Consider the following 23,223-nt stretch of genomic DNA (forward strand, 5'->3'; position numbering starts at 1 on the left):
TATCACATGTTAATTTTGCTAAGTATTTCTTCTTGTGTCACACCCTGTTAACTGTAAACCGGCATGATGCGACTCCCATCGCGAATGCCGGTATATAAGAAATGCAAATAAATTAAATAAATAAATAAATAAGTAGGACATTCTCTACGGCCCCCCCCAGAACTGAACACAGCTCTGCTTCTGGGAGTGGGGACAGGCTGCTAGCACTCCCCAGCTCTTCACTCTCGGTGGCTGATCAGGCTAGAAAACTAAATATGGACATTGGGCTCAGCTAAGCCCCAGACTGACCCCACTCCGGCTTTGTAAATAACCAAAAGTTTCCAGTGGATTGCTTGCTAAGTAGCCATGAATGCAGCTCCAAGCACCAGGCCCCTGAAAGGGTCACATCTACCCCCACTGCCACCAGTATTAGGGAGTTGTAGCCCCTGGCTACCCTATCCTCTGGAATAAGGAGACCTGATTTTTTCCCTCCTCTGCTCTGGGTACAAGAGGCACAGCTCTTTTATCATAAATGTTATAATTAAAACAATAGGGGTGCCTGGGCTGAGACTGAGGAAGGGGTTTAAACTTCTCCCAACCTCCATGCTCTTCAGCAATAAGAGGGAACTCCTGCTCCCCACTCTTCAGGGGTCTCCCCAAACCCTACAAACTAGTTGGACCACATCAGTTTAGGTAGTCAGTCAACTGGTCTCTAGCATCGAGAAGGTTGAGAAACACTGATCACGGTACGAGTCACCTCAGAGCTGCAAGTGAAAAGCTGTCTGCAGGTGCTGAGGTTACAGCAAATGTGAAAGATTTAGCTCAGCTGGTCCCTGCCGATAACTAAACTGCAGAACACGAACCTCACCAGAGCACCCCAGTTTCTCCTTGTTTACAGCGATGAGAAATCCACACAAGGTGGAAGAAAGCAAGTGTGAGTGGCATGGAGTGAACCCGGGCTATGCTGTAGTTGATGCAGCTTCATAGGCAAAACTACAAAGCCCACGCTGACAGCTGGCAAATGGACCCTGAAGAGGAACAAATTGGAGCTTTGTTTATAATCAGCCGTCTCCCCCATGGGTTGAGCCCTTGGATTATGGCAGCTGGCAGGATTTAGACAGGTCCCTGGGGTGGCAGAGAGAGCAAGAGTCCAAGGACACACTGGAGTCAGGACATGCAGCAAGCTGGAGGGACTGAACAGGCAGGAAGCAAGCATAGCCAGGTGTAAGGCAAGAGGTCAGATCCTGGCAGCAGGCAAGGAGGTCAGAATCAGGAAGTCAGGCCAAGGATGGACAAAGACACACGAGTTACTGGATGAGACAGCTGGGCAGGGCAACGCTGGACAAGACAGGCTGGATCTGGCAAGGCTGGAGACAAGAATGCAGGAACAAACAGGGGCAATCAGGAACGCAGGAGCAACACGCACTGGTTAAGGCAGGAGACCCGTTGCTGAGGCAGTGAGTGGCTGGGTGTCGTCACCTGAAGGCACCGCAGGGCTTTTCCCCCACCGCGGGCTCTAAGAATCTATGCACACGCCTAAGGGGGGTCCAGGAGGAGGCCGAAGCAGGATACCGTGCAGATGGCGGAATTGCAAAGAGAGCAGGGCCTTGCCAGCGCGCGTGGTCTGTCATGGGAGGAGGCTGTCAGCGTGGTAGTTCACAAGGATGTCCCATGGTCTGCAAAACGTAACAGCCAGGAGCAAACTTTCTTGATGTGTTCTAATGCAGTTGGGGAAACACACGTGTAAACTGCCTGGCACTGGTAATGTACCATCCACATGCTTTCAAGAACATAAAAAAGTATTCTCAGATATTGAAATCAGACCAACAAGCAGGCGTACGAAAAGTTTCCCAATGATTGGTTTGACAACCACGTTGTGCAAGAAGCCAGATAAGATTCCAGAGAAGCTGGGCTCCTGGAGAAGTACAAGAATGGTTTGCTGCTGGACATCTGTTCTTCTCATCTCGCTTCTGAAACATTGTACAGTTGGGTATAACCAGTCTCAGTTTAAAACAGATAAGAAAATTTTTTTTTTTATTCAGTGCATAATTAAGCTCTGGAATTCATTGCCAGCGGATGTGGTGAAAGCTATTAGTGTAGCTGCATAAAAAAAAAAAAAAGGTTTAGAAAAGTTCCTGGAGGAAAAGGAAAATTAGGGCTTACCTCCGATAATTTTCGTTCCTGTAGTACCAAGGATCAGTCCAGACTCCTGGGTTGTGCCTCCGCACCAGCAGATGGAGACAGAGCCAAACTTGTCAGGCTCCCCCTATATATACCAGGGTGCCACCCACAGCCTGTGACTGATCCGGTACGTACAGGGAAAGGTCCATTAAGGTAGAGTTGCAGAAATCCACTGCTTATTCTTGGGATAAACAGCTTGGAATCTACCCAGATCCTGCCAGGTATTTGTTCTGACCCAGTATGGCAAGTCTTATGTTCTTGCCTATGAATCAATGTATCATCTGAAATGCCAATATAGCAGAGAATTCATGAAAAAGCTTCCAAGCTTTGAAGGACCCAATGTCAGAAGAGCTTCACTATCAGAGATCCCATTTGGAGCAGTGTTTTGCACTTAGGATGGTGTCAAACAGAAGAAAGCATGGCAATCTGCAGTGTTTTGCAATATTCTTAGAGGAAGGAGGAAAGTGAGGTTGATTTTGAAAGATTCACAACAGAAGGGAAGGTTCAGACATTGCTTAGCTAAGATGATATTCAAGGATTTGTTCTGGGCTTCAGTGAGGATACTGAGAAGTGAATCAAGTATGATGTTCATGCATGTGGACTGCTAGGGAATAAAAAATGTTCTCGTCGCCCATGGACGTATTAGAAAACAGGTCTTCAGTCTGCAGAGCCAAGTGCCGTACTGACAGTGGAAGGGATCAGACATTGCAGATCAGGTTGGAGAGATTTTCTCTGCGAGATGGAGCTTCCATCATTTTCTGCTTCGAGAAGGCGGCTGCTGTTCTAAAGCCCTGCCTGTCGCTTCCGCTCACAGGAAAAATTACCACAACTCTGCTGAGCAGTTTGGAGAGGTCCTCAATATTTTTGTGTGTTGGGTTTGTTTTTCTAGGGTATTTTTTACTCTTTTAGCAAAGCCTGGTGATTAGAAGTTTTATTATGACTAATTATGGACCTGGATGTAAATATTAAAAAATTTCCCCCTTTTACTGCTGTGCAATAGAGCTTGTGGCCATAATAAAAGATGTATACTCACAAGTCTCAGGAAAAAATGAAGAGGCTGAAGGGAAAAATCTGGGAGAGAGCGCCAAACAGCAGGCACGTTGCTTCCTATGAGGAATCAGCAGAGCTGCTGGCACTCGGGTACAAGAGTCACTCATGGGAGCGGTGCTATCTCACGGAGAATGACGCGAGGGTAAGGGGTTCTGGCCTGCAACGCACCCTGCCAGTCCAGCAGAGGCAAGAAGTGAAATCTCTGCACCCTATCGGGCCCTTTAAAAGTGCCGTTCGGTCCTCAGCTCTGCTGTAAACAGTTCAGAGTATGAAATATTTACATTTTAGAGCACCCAAGCAGAAGTTTGAGGACGTACCGCTTTCCTTATTGCTGCGATTGGTCCCACTCCCATCACGGAGGGATCTATGCCTGCCTGAGCCCAGGATACAACTTGTGCCAAGGGAACAAGACCTCGTCGGCTGGCTTCGGATTTCTTCATGAGAATTACTGCAGCAGCTCCATCGTTGATGCCTGAAAAGCACAAAAGCAGTTTCTCAAAGTCAGACCTGTCCAGAAGGATTAGGGGTTTGCTTTGGGTTTTTAACCCAACAGCTTTCCAGCTGTTCATTTGTGCTTCCACCTCAATCAGAAAGATGACCCCTCATTCACCACTACCCAGAGATTCTTACATTCCCTTTCAACCTAGGTCAGCCCAGACACTGCAGCGAGTGTCTTCAAACAGGAGCCCTGCAATCATGGACTCTTAACCTGGCCACTAGGTGTCACCACTGCACAATGACTGGGGCTCCCTTTCCCTAGGGACAATGAGAGGTACCTCCACAGTAACCCCCCCCCCCCTCCCCTCCCCAGCTGGCCCAGGAACTGGAAGACCTAAGCCAGGGGATCAAACCCAGATCCCTCTGCAGCCCAGACACTGAGGCACCAGACCAGCCCAGGAAGACTGGGAGGAAAAAAAAAAAAAAAGTTAAGGGGGAAAACAAATTAAGGGTTTACTCCCCCTCCCCAAGCAATTACAGAGAAGTGTAATAGGGGTCTTAATTTCTTCAAAACAGCTTGGTTTTTCAGTCGCTGGAGGGGACACGGGTCGGAGGGGGTGGATGCCCTAGTCCTACCGTGGCCCCGCGACATTCTGCTTAAGTTTTTCCTCGCTGGCTGCTGGTGGACAAGGTCTTACGTGGGATTGAGACTCATTCAGGGTCTGTTATCCTCATGGCCCCGGAGTAGCCACGAAGGCCATGGTTCGCAGATCTGATCAACTTAGCAGTAGACAGTCCGGTGCGTCTCAATCATCTTCTGAATCTCCTTTGGCAAGGTCCAGTATTTTTCAATCAGGCGGATCGCTTATGAGAGGAGAAAGTATATCCCGATTCAGTTATTTCCAACCTCCTGCAGGCACGTAAGTCATCCACTTCGCTTGCCTATGTTAAAGTCTGGAAAGTTTGACTCTTGGTGTCGTGGGTTGAATGTGTCTCCACGTCTAGCCTCGGTGGCTCATATTCTGGCTTTTTTGCAGGAGGGCCTGAAGACAGGATTAGCGTGCAGTTCTCTCAGAGTGCAGGTCGCGGCCCTAGGGTGTTTGCGGGGCAAGGTTGACTATTTCTCTTGCAGCTCATCCAGATGTGTCACATTTTCTGAAGGGCGCTAAGCATTTGAATCCTCCGGTCAGGAAAGCATGTCCTTCGTGGAGTTTAAATTCGGTTCTTCGGGGCTTGTGTGGTCTTCCCTTTGAGCCTCTCAAGTGGGCCACGTTGAAAGAGCTGACTCTCAAGGCGGTTTTCCTGGTGGCGATCACCTCAGCAAGGTGGGTATCGGAACTTTAGGCATTGTCATGTCGGGAGCCTTATCTCCGTATTTCGGATTCGGGAGTATCCCTTAGGACAGTGCCCTCCTTCCTGCCAAAGGTGGTATCGGGATTTCATTTGAATCAGACAATGGAGTTGCCTATTTTCCAGAATTTGGATCATGATGCTCCTAAGGATCGTGATTTGCGTAAATTGGATGTGCAATGGGTTCTTCTTCGCTATCCGGAGGTGACCAATGCCTTTCAGTCTGATCATTTGTTCGTCTTATGGAGTGGTCATAAGAAGGGTCAGAAGGCAACCAAAGCGACTATTGCTAGGTAGTTGAAGGAGGCCATTACCTCCACATATATCTGTCTCGAGCGCCCGATACCGGACGGTTTGAAAGCGCATTCCACCAGATCTCAGGTGGCATCTTGGGTGGAGAGTCAAGTTTGTCTCGCTGCAGGAGACTTGTAGAGTGGCCACCTGGAAATCGTTACATACCTTTGCTAAGCATTCCCATGTGGACGTCCGTGATCTGGATGTCGACTGCTTCGGTAGCAGCGTTCGAGCGGGACTCTCCAGGTCCCACCCCATTTAGGGCAGCTTGGGTACATCCCAGCAGTCTGGACTGATCCTGGTATGTACAGGGAAAGGAAAATTGGTTCTTACCTGCTAATTTTTGTTCCTATAGTACCACGGATCAGTCCAGACACCTGCCCTTGGACACTGGAGAGTCCATTACGTATTATTGTTTTCACTGTGCAGAATACTTTATAGTGATCAGCATTCAAGTGCTAATTTGTTAAGTAGCAAAATGAAGGGGACCAGAAATTCTAAGCATTTTCTCCCCTGGAGACAAGATAGGAAAAACCATTTAAGTCATCATACAGGAATAATCAGTTTTTTCCCATTTACACTGTCCTGTAGGACACCATAAGAGCCCATGAAAACCAGAAGCCAGATTTGCTGCCCAGGTTTAGCAAGCACCGTAGGACACATCTCCGACATGGGTTCTTCTCCAGCTCTCCTTCCTGGATCCCGTGGGGTATTACCTCCTTCAAAAGACATTTTTCCTACCTGATGGTAAATTGATCCCTCTTTTAATACATTGCTGCTTTATAGTAGTTTGCAAAACCTGCAGCTTCTACAAGGGATCACTTCTAGGCCCACACCAATCCGTGGCAGTTTTGCCAATGACCAAAAACTAAAAGCTGGGTGATATGTAATACCTTAGCACTAAATTAATCAAACCAGCATAGTGCTATTCACCAACCGTGCTAGCAAAATTAGTAGTACGATGATAAATGATCCCCATCGTTGGGATAGGAGGTTCTTGGCACCTAGCCATACAGGTCTGCATAAAAGGATCCTTTCAATTTCCTCTCGAATCTGGTTGTTCTGTTATGTGATTGGGGTGTGCTGGGTTTGAGAGACAGAGACAGACAGACAGACATCGGTAGGCCATAGCTTCCTAAGCCTGGCCTAGGGACCGCACAGCCAGTCAGGATTTCCACAATGAATATGCAGGAGATAGATTTGCATACACAGAGTCTCCTTGATATGCAGCTTTCTCTCATGCATATCCTGAAAACCCGACTGGCTGTGAGATCTCCAGGCATGCATGGTTATGAACTAATACAGGGGTGCTCAAACCAGCCAGTCACGTTTTCAGGATCTCTCTAATGAATATGCATGAGATTTACTTGCATGCGCTACCTCCTGTGTATGCAAATATTTCTCATGCACATTCCTTAGGGATATCCTGAAACTTCAACTAGCTGGGGTAAAGGGGGAGCCCGAGGAGCAGTTTGAGTACCCCTGAACCAGTAAACTGAAAGATGCACCGGGATCCTGGGTAGATCTAACTCGCAGCTTAAATTTAAAGCACGAGTTGCCACATATTTGAGTTTCTTCCTTAAAAAGGTGTAGCAGCGAGCAGCATGAAAGCAGTCGGGACCTCTGCTTCACATGGCAGGTTTACAGATTCAGTCATATGCATAGAGGGAGCCCTGTATGCCATGACAGCGGGGCTTGTGTTTCCACTGCCTCAGTCACAAACCTGAGGCATTTGCTGCCGTGACAGTGCCGGTCCCATCCTTCAGGAAGTAGGGTTTCAGCTTTGCCATTACTTCGAAGCTGCTTCCATGGCGAGGGAACTCATCCGTTCTCACTTCTATGGGACCTGCAGAAGTTATGAAGGGAAAACAAAAACACTTCACGATGAAGCACCGACTTTCCATAAATATAAGATCTCTAGCACAAACATTTCCAAAGTTACCCTAATCGAGTAGTGCAAGGTTATGAGCACAGAATGGGGAACATTTACAGGCAGGTGCTCAGCAGCTTTAAAGCAGGCCACAGCAATGTCTTAGAGCGCTTCTCTCTCTCTCTCTGACAAAAAGGTTTGGAAGAGTGGAGGCAGGTTTCTCCCCTTTCTTTGGGCTGTAAATTGGTAGTTCTGCAACAGATTACGTCCCACACCCAACTGATCAAGAACAGGCGCTCATGCAGAGATAGGGGGCGAGATAAGAATCCTGTTTACCACTGTAACCTTTTGACCCTTTGGTTTCTGCTCCCGTCCCCAGGGGATTCATTGAGAGAACAGGTCAGGGATCTAATAAGGAACTGTGCTAAGACTTTGTCCTTCTCAGAACCGCACAGTATTACCAGAAAAAGGCTGATGAAGGAGGGCTGGGAGTGACGGCTCAGCAGGAAGCAGGGAGAGGGCAGAGGCCGAGCAGGAAGGAGAGGTGGGAGGCAGCTCAGCACAACCAGGGGACGGGGGGAGTAGGCAGCCATGGCTCAGCAGTCTTCTGAAAGAAAGGGTAAGATTTCCGTACTTAAAATATTAAAGCTTTCATCCGCCATTAATGGGTATTCAGCCAGCAATGCACGTGTAAGCTGCGGTGGGACTTTCAATATCTTTAATCTTACGTCCACATGGACTTTACGTACTTTTAAATGCAAATATCAAAATAATTGAGGTTCTGGCACCAATGATTATAAGTTATTACATACCCTGCCAAGTCTTATGCAAGTCCTTCCGCAGCTTTACAGGTGTGTGCTTTGTTGGCTAAACTTTAGTTGATGCAGGCTTAATATTTCTTGGGCTGCGTCTGGGGATCACTTGGGTACCTACACGTAAAGAACCGCCATGCCATCATCTCCCTACCGTCTTAGCCAAACATAGAAACACACACGCACACTCAGGGGGCCGAGGCAAGACAGTGCGCTCAGCTGAGCACAGGGTTTAACCTGCGCTTATGGACGCTTATGCTAAAAGGGGATTAGCACGGCCAAGCCCCTGCAAAACTGAAAGCGGTCATCACCTGCGATTCGTATTTCTGAGCAGCCCAAAATAAAATGTACAGAAAAAAAAAAAGATATATATATATATAAATAAATATTAAGTCAGAGGATGGAGAAAAGCAGTGTTTTCTGTACTTTAAGTGCCAGCTGTCAGGTTAGGGAAATGGACGTTTGTAAAACTGAGCATCCATTTTCCTAACCCGCTGACAGTCACCTCCTGAGTGCCCACTGCCAAGGAGGTGCTAGGGGTGCGCTATTGTCCCTAGCGCCTCCTTTTTACTATGACCATTGAATCCGTGCACCCGGGAGAGGTGGCTGGGCACGCGCGTTAGGAAAGGGGGTGCTGAACACAAGCCCCCGTCTTCCCTGCTCATTTCTTGCTCCGGCCCCCTCAGTGTTTATGGAGTAACTGGTTATGTGTGATTAGTTGCTCTCTCTCTCTCTTTCCCCTGCCTCTTTGATTTCCTTCCCCATCCCCAATGGCAGCCCCAGGGGTACAGGGGTCACCTCCTTCAAGATGCGCCCCCTCTGGTTAAGGGGCAGGAAGTGCCAGAGTAATGGCAGCCGCCTCGTTTCCCTTCCCAAGCCTGAGCATACGCTCTGCACCTCCACCACGTGCCCAGAGAGACCAGGGATCCAGACTCACAGACCCCTCTCCCCTGCTCACTAAACATGGTAGCTGGTTACTTCTCCAACCCGATGCTTAAAGGACTGGAACACTACTTTTTTGTCACTGTAATTTTGGATAATTTTTATACACGGCTGCAGCGTTTCCCACCACGTGCCTTCTAGTAAACAGGACTTAACCTCCAAAATAACCCAAGATACAACTTCACACTTATTTGTTATCGGGAATTACCTGCCTTTTTAAACAAGAAGTTTGCCCAAGGTTCCAAAACTTGTTCCTTTTCTCCATCAATTTGAAGGGGTTTATAAAGTTTTATCTTAGACTGATGGAATGTGCTGGTTTATGGATCATCCTCATATGTAGATGTTACCAACGTAACTTATGATCGTTGTTCCTCACTCAGCAATTTTATTTAAATACAGAGTGTGCCATAAATGTAAAACACATAAAATAAATGCAAACAAACTCAAAAAACTTTAACCAGTTACTTTCTAAAAGTAAATTAAAAAGAAAAAAAAACCTCTGCAAATAGCAAGAACAGGATACAGGCAGGGTAAGATCAAAGCAGGCCATGGCACACAAGCTCCTTCTGGTGACTCGTACTAAGAGGGCACAGGTAATTTATTCAAAATATTTTCTGTTAAGTTAATTTGCAGAGGCACACACCTTTCCTGGAGGGCACGGATACAGGTACGATCTCTTTGTCGAAGTAGCCGGCTTTCTGGGCACTCTCTGTCCTGTTCTGGGACCGAACGGCAAACCGGTCCTGCTCCTCTCGTGTGATCTGCCACTGCTTGGCCACATTTTCAGCTGGTTCGGAAAGAAACAACAACCCTGGCAGTCAGAACAAAGCCTGCATGGTGAGGTTAATCACAGACTGTATTCAGGCTAAGGGGTGCACTGTGAACGTGTTTGAATCAGGGCCAGCACCCGCAAGCAGCAATGGAAGACGCCATGCATACAACATAGGAGGAAGATTTCGTCATCAGTGACTGCACAAAAAATAAAAATACCTTTCAGCTCTGACTGCAGAATTAAAAACACCCGGAGACTGCATAAAAGGTCAGCTGCAAGATGGATTAACAGTTCTTGCAACTCTGTCTTTAGTGACATTTTTACGATAATGGCATCTGGAGAAGAAAAGCCTGAAAAAGTAACTTCTCATTTGGAGTTGTGAGTACAACTCTGGAGCGGGAACCTTCAACAGATATAAAATGGGTTGGAGTCAGTCTTCGGTTCTAAAGCATAAGGGGACAGACAAAGATCTAGACATGTACGTCCTTGAGGAAAGGCGAGATATGAAAGACATTTATCTCTCTCACAGGAGGCAAAAGCTCTTTTAATGGAAAGGTGGCAGACCCAGAAGTAAATCTTGGAAATCTCTCTTTACAGAGTAGTAGATGCATGGAACGGCCTCCCAGTGGAAGTGGTGGAGGCAAAATTCAAAAAGCATGGGATAAATACAGGAGATCCGAGGGCATGATGGGAATGGGAAGACGAAAACGAATGGCCAACTAGATGGGCCACAGGGTCTGCCATCATGTTTCTATGTTAAAGGCCTTTACCAATGCTGATAAGGTTGTATATATACATCAGAATCATCACTATCAAGGGAAAAGATTTTCCATGGAGCTAGGAGAACTATTTGTCCCCCTCCTTCCCCAAATGTTTCATAGGAAGATGCTTTCAATATTCCCTTTATTAATGCATAGCTTAATTGAGTTACCAAATGTTTGTCAGGGGCTTCGTTCCTAGTGGAAAGAAAGTCAATCAACTCTGAATTTGATGAAGACTGAAGCTTTGTGGGTTTCTGTAAACCCGTCCTAGAATCTTGTGTTGGTCTCAGTTGATGCTTTCAAGCTGCCATTTGTTGAGGTGGTCGGGCAATCTGATCCTCGCCTTCATGCTCTGACTCCGCCTGCTTCTCCTTTATCCCGAGCTCCATCAAGACATTGTGGGCAATTCTGTCCTTCAGCCAGCAAAAGCTCCTGATCCACTTCACTGTCCTCTCCCACTGCAGCTGACCCAAAATCCAGACCGATCAGAGTCCATTCTCCTCTTTTTTGGAGCAGGACAAAACCACCGCCACCCCCCTTAGAGATTCTCTGGGCCCCAGCTCTTTTCAAAAAGGTATTGTATATTAAATGCAAAAATTAGCAGAAAAAGCATCTCATTTATTTAAATAATTTCTATTCTACTGATCCACAAAGCACAGTGGATTACATAACACACATAAAACATAACACATGCAATCTAGGGCATACCATAAAACATACTAAAATAAAAACAGGTCAGACACAAACAAAACAAATAGCATTAGCATTGCCTCTCAAGTTTGAGGCTACCCTACTGGAACATTTCATGCAATCACAAGCGAGTTTGTAAAAGTCTCCTGAACCAGAGCAAGTCAGACTCTGCCCTAATCTACTTAGGTAGCTCATTCCAGAGTACAAGAGTGGCCACACTAACATCCTATTTCTAGTCAGAGAGAGTTTGGTTAGTCTAAGAGATGGTATATCAAGAAGGTTTTTATAAGTGGAGTGTACAAATCATCCAGGATAGTATCTTTGAACTGAGACAAGACAGGAAGGAGTAAGATTGTGGACAGTTTTAAAGACCAGGTACAGCAACTTCAACTGCACATGGAAAGCCATCACAATCCTCAGAAGAAGTCCCAAGATTGCCCGTATTGTTGTCCTGTGGAAACCCAGACCCCAATCACAGGAAAAAGCACCACAGCCATTCCCATGCTGCTTTATCCCCTCCATTAAAGGAATCAGGGCTGCAGGAGTGCAACTTAGTCAATTTTCTCTCTTATGTGACCAACGAGCAGGCTCCTGCCGAACTCTCCCCACCTCTTACACAGCCCAGTTATATACCAGAAGCTTGCAATTCAGTTCTGCAATCCCTGCAAACCAAGCACATAGCAGGGGCAGTCATCTTGAACACACGCTGCTGCTCCTGTCACAACTGCCTAGGACTAACCCCTTCAGGGATATCACAGGACTTCTAGACAAGGCAAAGCCACCTCACCTAGAAGTTCAGCCTTTGGGTTCTGGTGGCTGGGAGGAACCAGACAAGCTGGGTCTAGAAGCAGAAGACATGGTGTGTCTTGGAGGCAGGCAGCACTAAAAGAAGGAATGGTTGGAACTGGAATAGTGTACAGACTGAGCTAGAAAGAACAGGCTGGGCTGGAAACAGTTGATACGGTGGGCAGGCAGAGCTGAAGACAAGGTCTAGAACAGGAAACAATGGTGGGACTGAAGACAGTACAAGGACCAGACTAGAACAATCAAGCAATGAAGGCCTGAACAACCCACAAGGCTGGCTAGACTAACCTAGAAGGTCCGAAGGCCACAAGGTAGGACAGGAGGGCCAAGAGAGACCATAAGGAACGAGGATAAAGCAAGAATGGCTAGGTCAAGGAGCAGATGTGACTCAAGAGGCAAGGAGAAAAGGTCAGGCTAGGTTAAGTAGGGCTGGAAACGCCATCTCATGCGATCAGTGAGAAGGCCCCTAGAGCAGCCGTGAGGAAGGCTCGCCGATCACCTCTGTTAGCTGGGGGGATGCATAGCAGGCAGAACTGTGACAGCTCCAAAACACAGCCATAGGCTCGCTCTTTCTGCGATTCTCACACCAATCTGATCCCAGGATGCAGTACAGGCAGAAGGCCAGAGGACTTCCCTGCCCTCAGGAACACTGAAGGCCGAAGAAACACACCCAGCTGTTCAGCCGCTGCCTACATCTGATTTTTTTTTGCAGCTTATATTTAAAAAGGGACCAGCCTCCCCCCTCCCCCACAAAGAACCAAAAAGAAAACTAAAGGAAATACTTTCCATTCTGGAGTCTAAGGAAGGCAGGAAGAACGAGAGAGCAAGAGAGAGGCAAGACTGGGGTCTGAGGGAGCTAGAACCAGTGGCTTCAAAAACCTTCCTCCAGGACTGGGTCCAAGCTACAAATGGGCCATGATCCCCGAATCAGAACCTAAGAGTAATTTAACCTCTAGGTCAGACGACACATTTTGCACCTCCGCCATCTGCTGGAGACAGAAGACTGAGCAACTGCGGCTGGCACAGTGACTGAAGTAGCAACAGCACAGAGAAGCTTTCCTTCCATATCTCCAGCCACTGGTAAGGGAGAAAAACCCCTTCAGCTGAAGGAAAGCTCATATTAAGTCCCCGCTGACGGCTGGAGTTTAGAAGCTGCAGCTGTTATACCATCTAAAATATATTTTTTGGATAGTGATGCAGGTCTTTGCATTAACAGCTGATTTATTGAATTCTCTTATTGGCTCGTTTAAAGGCCAAATTCGAGCTTTACAAGTTCTGCAAACAGTCAGGATCATTTCAGAAAGCATTTGTTTAAGCACAGGCCATTTTGTTTCATACTAATGTCGTCTCTGCAGCAGGCAGGTTTCCTGTAATGTTATGTATATGTGATATAGGTATGGTCATTTGTTTTAATGTCTTACTGGAATACTGATTTTAACATTTTATTGTGATTCACTTAAGAAGGCTGGTTCGGGTTAAAGAAGAAATATTACAAATCTCTTACAAATAAACCTTGGAGGCCAGCCTTCCTTGCAGCTGACTTATATAAATCCTTACGAGAGGGCTATGCCCCAAATCTGACACACGTTTTTATATGGTGTAGCAGAAAAGCTGCAATAATCCGAATGAGCACAAGGCAAAAATCTGCACATTTATTCAAGTGGCGAGAACACACAGAACAAAATTAATCCAGGAAGTCCAAAGACCCAACGTGGCCATGTTCTGGCAGCGCTGCCTCCAGCAGAGGTTAACAGTCTGATGCAATACAACACATAACATCAAAACAGCATCAAGAGCACAAATCGTTCAGGGAGAAATACGGTCACAATACAAAACCAGCAGAAGATATGAAACATGGCATAAAAACGGGCATGAAGCCAACAGAGCGCAAAACGTTAGGGAACAATGGAGAATAGTGGACAGTCTGAGACCCCCATCTGTGGATAATTAATAAATAAGAGCTACCCACAATGACTTAGCAGCCCCTGCAGAAGCATCAGAAGAAACCCGCCCCTCGGCCAACATTCGAACCATCACCCCCGTTTCAATATCAGCGCCTTTAAACTGAATCACAATTTAAGTCTCAGCTGTTTATATTAAATATTTTTGAGTTTCATGCAGCTATGTTTGTGATTTGCTGTTTCTGTGCAGTTGGCTTTCCACTTCACTTTCCTTATTACCCACATTAGGCCACAAGCACTGAAATGCCAAAAGGACGGTAGGAAAGCTAGAAATGCGGAGAACCAATCTTAATACGAACAGCAAGTCTCTCAAATTTAGGCTAGAAGCCTGTCTCAGCTCTTCGGGCCACCGAGATCAGAGCGGTTTTACAGAAGGGAAGGTGCTAGTTAATATTCATATAAATACCTACAGTACCTGAATGTAATCCGTGGAATATAAATACATTAAATAAATAAATGTTTTGTCGTCAATTCAAAAAGCTGCGTCCAACGTTGCGATGCCTTCTTCAGATGCGTAAGCCCACATGTAGACAGCATTTGGTAGGATCAAGTGCTGCTTTTTTCACTGCAGTTTGGCATTTGGTTTATCGCATAATTAAATGCCTGTATGTTTAAAACTTGATAGTACTGGATCAGGTAATTCCTCATTATTTAGAGGAATGAGATTATCTTTAATCCCGCTCTTCCTACATTAGCAAGTGGGCTCAAACCAAACAGATATATTAAGGGGGTCTCCCTTGATATGATACATCAGAATATTGTCTTACGAGTGACAAACTATAAATTCCCCTTCTCAAAAGGATTTAAGAGAAAAATGTACAACAGTTTTAAAATTAGTATGAACCAATTCTTGTTGTTGCTCCACCAGATGAACAGCAGATTCTTCCAGTTTTCTGATCCAATACAGTAAGGTCATAGGGGTTAAAGGTTCTAGGTAACTTCAGGGATTCCACGAGTCCCCACACACCAGAGAAACTTAACTCTGCAACATGAATTTGGAGGAAAAACTCGGGAACCCCTCTATCATATTAATGCTGTACACAGAGGACCAAGTCCACTTAACTGAAGCACACTGGCACATACGTTAGGCCAGGTTTTAAAAAGAAACAATAGGGGCGGTTTCTGTCTGAATATTAATAATAAGTACGGGTGTTATACTTTGCATCGGCTCTTATATGCAGGCAGATTATGGGTATTTTCCACCCACTGCCCCCGACATGCCTCAGGACATGCCTTCTGCAGTCCAGAGGCTATGGAAGCCCTTGCATGCTTTGAACTGGACGGAGGGCAATTTAGTCAATTGTTTTGAAAAGTGTCCTCCAAAATGACAGAATTGGAAAATTGGCAGGGATACTGAAGCCAGTCCATAACATGCAAAAGACCCTTGCACAGCCTCCCAGGGAAGAGAGATTCGTACTGACCCGGGATACTTGTTTTGTGTGTGTTATTAATTTTGCCATGCTGTTTACTGTAATGCCTCTGGCTTACCTGTCATGCCCATGTGGTACTTGTAGAAGGCGTCTATAAGACCATCACAGAGTACAGTGTCCTGCAACGAGGCATCTCCCATTTTCAATCCAACTCGCATATCCAGTATGTGAGGTGCCTGTGTGCAAAATAATATTCTATGGATTTCAGAAATACTGTTCTTGCAAGCAAAAACATGCAGAGGCCACCTTCTCACACCTGTATCTGCCCTGCAGTACTTCAAAATAGACAGGGCCACTGGATGACACAAAGACTGGCACGGGTTTACACCTCCATTATCACCAGAAGTCATAACCCAAGCTGCTGCAGGATAAAGTGGATGCCCCCCAGCGAGCCTTTATCAAAACAAGTCGTTAACTCAGGAACTGCTCTGGTCAGGTTTGCAGGATCTCTAATCAATATGAATGAGAGGTTTGCATGCAAACTGCCTCAATTATACAGAAGGTAAATTCCTGTCTCTAACATCCTGGCCACTAAGCACCAGTTTACCCTAAAGAAAGTCCTGTACCATGGGTGATCACAAACATGCCATAAACCTTAGCCTGCTTAATATGTTAATACTTATGGCCAACATACTTACCCTTGGTCCCAACTTCAGGCGACCTGCCTCTGATCACCTCTGAAGCACACACTGGCTGGAGGTCTGGAGAATGTGTGCCGGGATGGAGACTGGCTTCATGGCTTCAATGTAAAACTTCTTTTATTCTGTTCTATGTAAACCGCTATTTGTAGCGATAGTTACTGTTCTTTGTGAACCGGGGTGATATGTATATTATACAGGAACCTCCGGTATATAAATTATTTTTAAATAAAAAATAAAATGGCTTCGGTACTGACAGAGCTGGCAGCAGTCTAGGAAGGAGACTTCTTCAGGCTCTGGTACTTGCCGGGCTGTCTGGGGCTTGCTCTCTCCCCTCATCTCAGACTCAGTGTTACTCTCTGAACCTGAGCAGGGATTCTCCTCTCTCCTGCCCACACCCAGTCTTCTCCCTCCTCAATAGCAGGGGTTGCTGGTCTGTTTCAGACTCCCCTTTTTCTCTTCTGGTTCCTTTTATTTCAAGGGTCCTTTCTGGTTTCGCTCCCTTCTCTATTTGCCTCCCGTCTTATACTTTCCAGCTGATAAATATGCATAAGCTCATGCATAATCATGTAGCGGGTCTTTGTCACATTGCAGGTCTTTTTCCCCCTCCCCATTTCTTCGGGGGGGGGGGGGGGGGAGTACTGCCAAGCTGCCCCCCCTTCTTCCAAGCGTGGGGGTCCTTCTGACCTCTGGACTCCCTTGGCTGATCCATGACTCCTTATGAGCTTAGCTGCTGCATTATCCCTCTGTGACGTCAGTTTGTCTCCATCTGCTGGTAGAGGTGCATAACCCAATGGTCCTGAACCTATCTGGCTAGGTGCTAGGAAAAGCCATTTTTCTCTCATGATTGGCTGCCCAATGTGCCTCCTTTCAGGATTGTTCAAGCCCCTTCCCCCAGGGGTCTATCTCCCAGTTTGCTCACTCCTGTTCTAAGCTATGTATAATTGCTTACAATGTATACAATTAAAAATCATAAACATAAGTATCATAATATGTAAATATATAAAAAATAGACAACATATGAAAATTTAAAACAAAGATAATGCATTCGTGCTGTGAACTACCATGTGGAATGGTGCCAGCTCAATCCTCAAATTGGCTGGAGTTGAGGATGCTGAAAAGTCAGCGATAACATTGCCCAAGGGGATGGAGTTGTGGTCACTGTGTAAAGGTGACACCTGATGGCTGGACTGCAGGATTCCAGAAGGCAGCCTCATTCATGGGCCCCAGTCCAGGACCATTTCTGTAGTAACCAAACTAGTTATGTTGGGGGTGGGTTATAAAACCGGGGAAAAATCTCCAGGCAGATGCAAATGAAGGTTCTTTGCACTAGATCTTGTTAAGCTTACTCTATGCTTATGGCCAGGGACACAAGAACACTTAGACTCAGTAAAAAGTATAATGTATTTATTAGTCAATATAAGTGTTCTTGGGAGATGCTGGGTTCTGGATGCCCTTAGTCTTACAATCTGACCAGCATCTCCCTGGATATAGGAAGTGATCCTTCTTTTATAGGTAACATTCAGATAGAGGAAAATGATAGAAGGTTCTAGGGACTTGCATGACTGCCCAAAGGATCATTTACATAAGTTGTGATGTCAACTGCATGATTAAATCATCGCTAACTATTCTGATTGGCTTCCCAGGATGTGTAGCCCATTTCCCATGACTTTCTTTGTTCTGGTTAAACTCTTACTGGTCAAGACAATCAACACGTCTGTAACTGTGTGGATTACAAACTCCTGAGAATATTGCCTGAAGCTCCCCTGTGGTGACTCTATGAATAGACATCACCTGTCTGGTGCCAGCTTGTCTGCCTCCTCAGATATCCAGAGACATTCTGTAAGTCACTCAGAGTCCATTCAGCCCAGGCAGGCCAAAGACACACAGAGGGTTCTGGGGATTTCCTTCTCCATTTTGGTCTTCTTTTCAGGCATACTTCTCATTTCCCTCTTGTGCCACTTACAAATGGCAAAGTGGCACACCCAAGTACCAGTTCGGAGGACAGAACTTTTTAACAATCTCAGCCCTTGTTCAGACTGAGCTGGAATTACAGAAGGAGTACAAAACTGCCAGGTCAAAAACAAAGCAAAAAAACAAACTCCGAAGATAATGCATTAACATTCACATCTCTCAAGACACAGATAATATTGGCAGGGTAATCCATCTCACCTTGCTCATGCTTTCCATGCCTCCTGCCACCACCAGGCTGGACTCTCCCGTCATGATCGACTGAGCTCCAAGGCACACAGCTTTCAGTCCAGAACCACAAATCATCTGACAGCTCCAAGCTGGCACTGCATAGGGGATCCCAGCAGCAACGCTTGCCTGGCGCACAGGATTTTGACCACCACCTACAAAATGGAAACATCAGGAAACTGAAACATCTTAATTGCTAATGAGATCTCAGAGTTCCAGCAGAAGCCCAGACCATGGTTATCCTATCAAACATAGAAACAGAGAAATGACAGCAGAAGACGACCAAATGGCCCATCCAGTCTGCCCAGGAAGCTCACACACTTTTCCCCCCTCTCTCATACTTGGCCCTTAGTAACCTTTTGGTTCTGTTTCCCTTCCACCCCCATCATTAATGTAAAGAGCAGTGTTGGAACTGCATCTAAGTTAAGTAACAAGCTTAATTGGTTGGGGTAGTAACTGCCGCAATAAGCAAGTTACTCCCACACATATATTTGTTTACCCAGCCTGTGTAATTCAATCCTTGTTGGTTGTTTGAATATAAAATCATCTTTTCTTCATTCCCCCCTGCCGTTGAAGCAGAGAGCCTCACTGGATTATGGATATGCATCGAAAGTGAAGTATCAGGCATTTTTGGTTTGGGGTAGTAACCGCTGTAACAAGCAAGCTTCTCCCCACTTTTTTGTGAATGCAAATCCTTTTTTCCACATTTCCTCTTGCCATTGAAGCATAGAGCAATGTTGGAGTCACATTAACCGTGTGTATCTATTTAATAAGGGTATCATCTCCAGGTAGTAGCTGTCTTTCCTGCAAGCCACCCTCTCTTTATTCACATCTTCTAGACTTTATGGATCCACAGTGTTTATCCCATGCCCCTTTGAAGTCCTTCACAGTTTTGGTCTTCACCACTTCCTCCAGAAGGGCGTTCCAGGAATCCACCACCCTTTCTGTGAAGAAATACTTCGACATTGGTTCTGAGTCTTCCTCCTTGGAGCTTCAAATCATGACCCCTGGTTCTGCTGAAAAGGTTTGTCGTTGTCTTTGGATCATTAAATCCTTTCAAGTATCTGAAAGTCTGTATCATATCACCTCTGCTCCTCCCCTCCTCCAGGGTGTACATATTTAGATTCTTCAATCTCCCCTCATAAGTCATTCGATGAAGACCTTCCACCTTTTTGGTCGCCCTTCTCTGGACCACCTCCATCTTGTCTCTATCCCTTCGGAGATACGGTCTCCAGAACTGAGCACAGTACTCCAGGTTAGGCCTCACCAGGGCCCTGTACAAGAGGATAATCACTTCCCTCTTCTTACTCTATATTCCTCTCTATGCAGCCCAGCATTCTTCTGGCTTTAGCTATCGCCTTGTCACATTGTTTTCCCGACTTCAGACACTATCACCCCAAGGTCCCTCTCTTGCTCCGTGCACAACAGCCCTTCACCCCCATAACATACAGTTTTCGGATTTTCACACCCCATATACATGACTCTGCACTTCTTGGCATTGAATCTCATTTATTAGGTGAAGGTAGAGGGAAACTCCTGCATAAAGGTTTATCCTTCGTCCCTGCGCCTCTCCTTACCATACAATTAAAACATTTTGAGATAAAGGAAAAAGGGAATTTATATCGAGTACCTACCCTAAACACTTCCAGGCCGGGCTTTAACATTTCACCAGAGAAAGCCCAGATACAGGAGCAATAACTCATGAAGCATCAATAGGGGATGTTTCCTCTACAACTGCAGAAAGGAGGCACCTGCCAAACTGCATCAGAAGAAACTTGAACACTGGAACAGTGACGCTTCATGAATGCATACGTGGAAGACAACATCGCTGCCTGACAACCATCTCCAGTGGAACTGGACGTTTTCTGCCCTGCATGCAACTCCTCTTTACAGAAGGAGCGCAGAGCCAGTTTGAAGGAGTTCGACACAGGGAAGGTAACTGTCAAAGCCATTGCTACAGATAAAAGACTGCTTTATCTGCATAATTTACCTTTTACAAAATTTTATCTGCCTATCAGGCAGGCACTTAAAACATGCTAATGGCCTGTATGCATGTAAGTTTAGCTGCAGCCAGCAGAAAGTGTTCCCGGGGCAGGGTGGACAAGATTTGCATGTAACTTTTTCCCCTCGCCCAAAAATCAATCAATCTACACACGCCTTAGCGGGTATGGTTGTGTGCACACAGTGATGAGAATGTGCAGAAAACGAAGCACGTAAATACTTTACCTCTCAAAAAGCTGGTATAAAGCCAGGTGTAGGTAGCTGCCTTTAAATTTACGTGGCCTGTTACAAAAAAAAAAAAAGTTACCCCCCCAAGCTCCACGAGCCTCCTTTAAGCCACCGAGGTAACACTAGATTGGAAGATACACGTCCTTTTTCTTGATCCCAAACTAAAACATATCCTGTCCAGTTTTTTTTTTTTTTTTTTTATAAAAAATGGGCCAATCCTAAAAATCTAAATCTGCTTATCTCCCTTAATATCTAAGATATGTAATTTAAAAGTCTCAAAGGGACTGAATTCAAAAGAGGAGAACTCAGCAATGCTGCCATTTTGGGAATAAACTAAATTCTAAGAACATTTTCCCCTGATAAAATCTCAAAATATAGCCCTTTGCAAGATTGGGAGAAATTCAGGTGCTCTCTCCTCACTAATGAAATAACTACCAAAAATAAAAATACACTTTAAAAGTTCCAGAAGAGACTCCATCACACCACTGAAACCATATTTGGATGGATTTTTTTTATTTTTTTTTAAATCAAGCTTTGTAGAAGTTTTAATTCCTGCCTTCAAGAATCTAACGTGAAAATTAGTATCCATGTGTCCCAGAGATCCCCCATATTGTACTGTGTGAATAGTAAAGACCTGAAATTTTCATCTTCAAAAGTCTAAAATTTAGGAAATATCTGCTGTGAGGGGAAAATCCTTTTGTACTACCCCACTTAACACTGTCCATATTGGTAGATTTTTCCTTAACTGTAATACATGTATAGTCTTTTTATTTTATTTGAAAATCTCTTCTGTACTATGGTCTTCTTTTCAAAAGATGACATCAAAGGTACATTGCCTGATATGGATGGAAAATTGGGACTTAGAACATAACATTAGAATTGGCATACTGGATCAGACTGCGGGTCAATCAAGCCCAGGATGCAGTTACAATGGCCAAGCAACAAGTACCTAGCAAGATCCCAAACACTAAATAGATCCCATTCTGCTACTATGCACTTCTCCAGGAACTTATTCAAACATTTTTTTTAAACCCAGCTATGCTAACTGCCTTTACCACATCCTCTAGCAATGAATTCCAGAACTTCATTTTCCATTGAGTGAGAGAATTCTCAGATCTTTGTTTTTTGGGTTTGCCTATATGGACTCATAGCAACAAATCCCCTGAGCGGTCTAAACCTTTAGCTTAGCAGAATAAACCAAGGCAAATCGCTGCATCTTTTGTGCAAGAGCTGCACAGATTGGCCTGAATTCATGGCATAAAGCTGAGACCTGTGCCAAGAAATCTTGAAAAATCATAACGCGTCGACTGTCATACGTGACCTCTTTACACTTCCGATATTCTTGCAATACACATGCTTTGAGAAAAAAAATTCAGAATGTTTGCAAGAACAATTCTGAGTTGTGTCTCGACTGTGAAAGTGAGCCCTTGCCATGCACATGTTCGATCCGCAGACGGCCAGGGAGGTCTTCCAGGCCCAGTTCCACCAAAATCTCCTGAAGCTTCCCACAAGAAATATTATTGGCAAAGCCCACAAAGCCTGAGTTAGAGCAATGGGAGCAGTTCTCCAAATCATCGATCTTGGCTTCTTGCGCTCCTACCAGTTTTTCTAGCTTTTCCACCTTAGAGGTAAATGTGAGCGTGTTATCCTCCACTAGGCCAACCCGGCCTACTACAGTTTTAATGCGTGTGCAAAAATCAGATAGAGAGTGTCGTATTTCCATGATTTGGGCAGATAATTCATCAAATCGAGATGCTAAGGCCACCACCACGGCCAAGGTAAGGTCAGAAACAGCAGCAGCATTAAGTACAACCATTGAGGCGGGGTCCTTCACGGCGGCCATCTTCCCCTCTGTTGTGCTCCAACTTCTCCTTCTCCCTTTTTGTTAGTCAGGTGGACATATCACGGTGGCACACCACCCACAGCTTGCAGAATGAGACTCAACGGCCACTGAGGAATTGATATATAGTCAAAAAAGGAGAGAGATTTGGATCCTCCCTTGCTCACAGCATCATCTGACCTCCAATTTTCTCAGATACATTTTAAATGTGCTACTTATTAACTTCATGGAGCATCCTCTAGTCTATTTTTTGAAAGATTGAATAACTAATGCACATTTACCCGTTCTAGACCTCTCATGATTTTATAGACCTCTCTCATATATCCCACCTCAGACATCTCATCTCCAAGCTGAAAAGTCCTAACCTCTTTAGCCTTTTCTTATAGGGGAACCATTCCATCTCCCTTTGGTCACTCTTCTCTGTACCATTGCCAGTTTAACTATATTCTGTAATTTTTGAAATGCGATGACCAGAATTTCACACAGTACTCTAGGTGGAGTTACACCATGAAGCAATAGATATGACAACATACGTTTTATTCTCCATACCTTTCCTGATCATTCTTAACATGTGTGGATTTTTTTTTTTTTTGAGTACTGCTACACACCGAGCCAAGGATGTCAAAGTATGGTCCATGATGATGCCCAGATCTTTTTCCTGGGAGGTAACTCCTAATATGGAACCTAACATTATGTAACTATAGTATGGGTTGCTTTTCCCCCCCCATGTGCATCACCTTGCACTTGTCCACATTAAATTTCATCTGCCATTTGGATGCCCAATCTTCCAGTCTGGCAATGATTATAGGATAGAGAGATAGATACATTCAGCACCAGTCCCAATACAGATCCCTTAGGCACTCCACATTTTATTTTTCTCCACTGAGAAAAATTACATTTAGTCCTACTCTCCATTTCCTATCTTAACCAGTTTGCAATCTGCAATAGGACACTGCCTCCTATGCTGTTACTTTTTAATTTTC

The 23,223-nt window shown here is 45.2% G+C and overlaps 1 protein-coding gene across 1 annotated transcript in view; it reads right to left on the reverse strand.

Moving 5' to 3' along the window:
- The window catches only part of ACAT2 (acetyl-CoA acetyltransferase 2), a 66,274-nt gene that overhangs the window by 19,529 nt on the left and 23,522 nt on the right, over window positions 1-23,223 (reverse strand). Inside the window, exons 3-7 of the mRNA XM_029596698.1 lie at window positions 18,145-18,326; window positions 15,393-15,510; window positions 9,560-9,703; window positions 7,016-7,138; window positions 3,528-3,682 (exon numbers count right to left, since the gene is read on the reverse strand). Of these exons, the coding sequence (XP_029452558.1) occupies window positions 3,528-3,682; window positions 7,016-7,138; window positions 9,560-9,703; window positions 15,393-15,510; window positions 18,145-18,326 (722 nt within the window). The remainder of the gene's footprint in view (window positions 1-3,527; window positions 3,683-7,015; window positions 7,139-9,559; window positions 9,704-15,392; window positions 15,511-18,144; window positions 18,327-23,223) is intronic.

Source organism: Rhinatrema bivittatum, chromosome 3 (assembly GCF_901001135.1).
Source record: "Rhinatrema bivittatum chromosome 3, aRhiBiv1.1, whole genome shotgun sequence".
Classification (NCBI taxonomy): Eukaryota; Metazoa; Chordata; class Amphibia; order Gymnophiona; family Rhinatrematidae; genus Rhinatrema; species Rhinatrema bivittatum.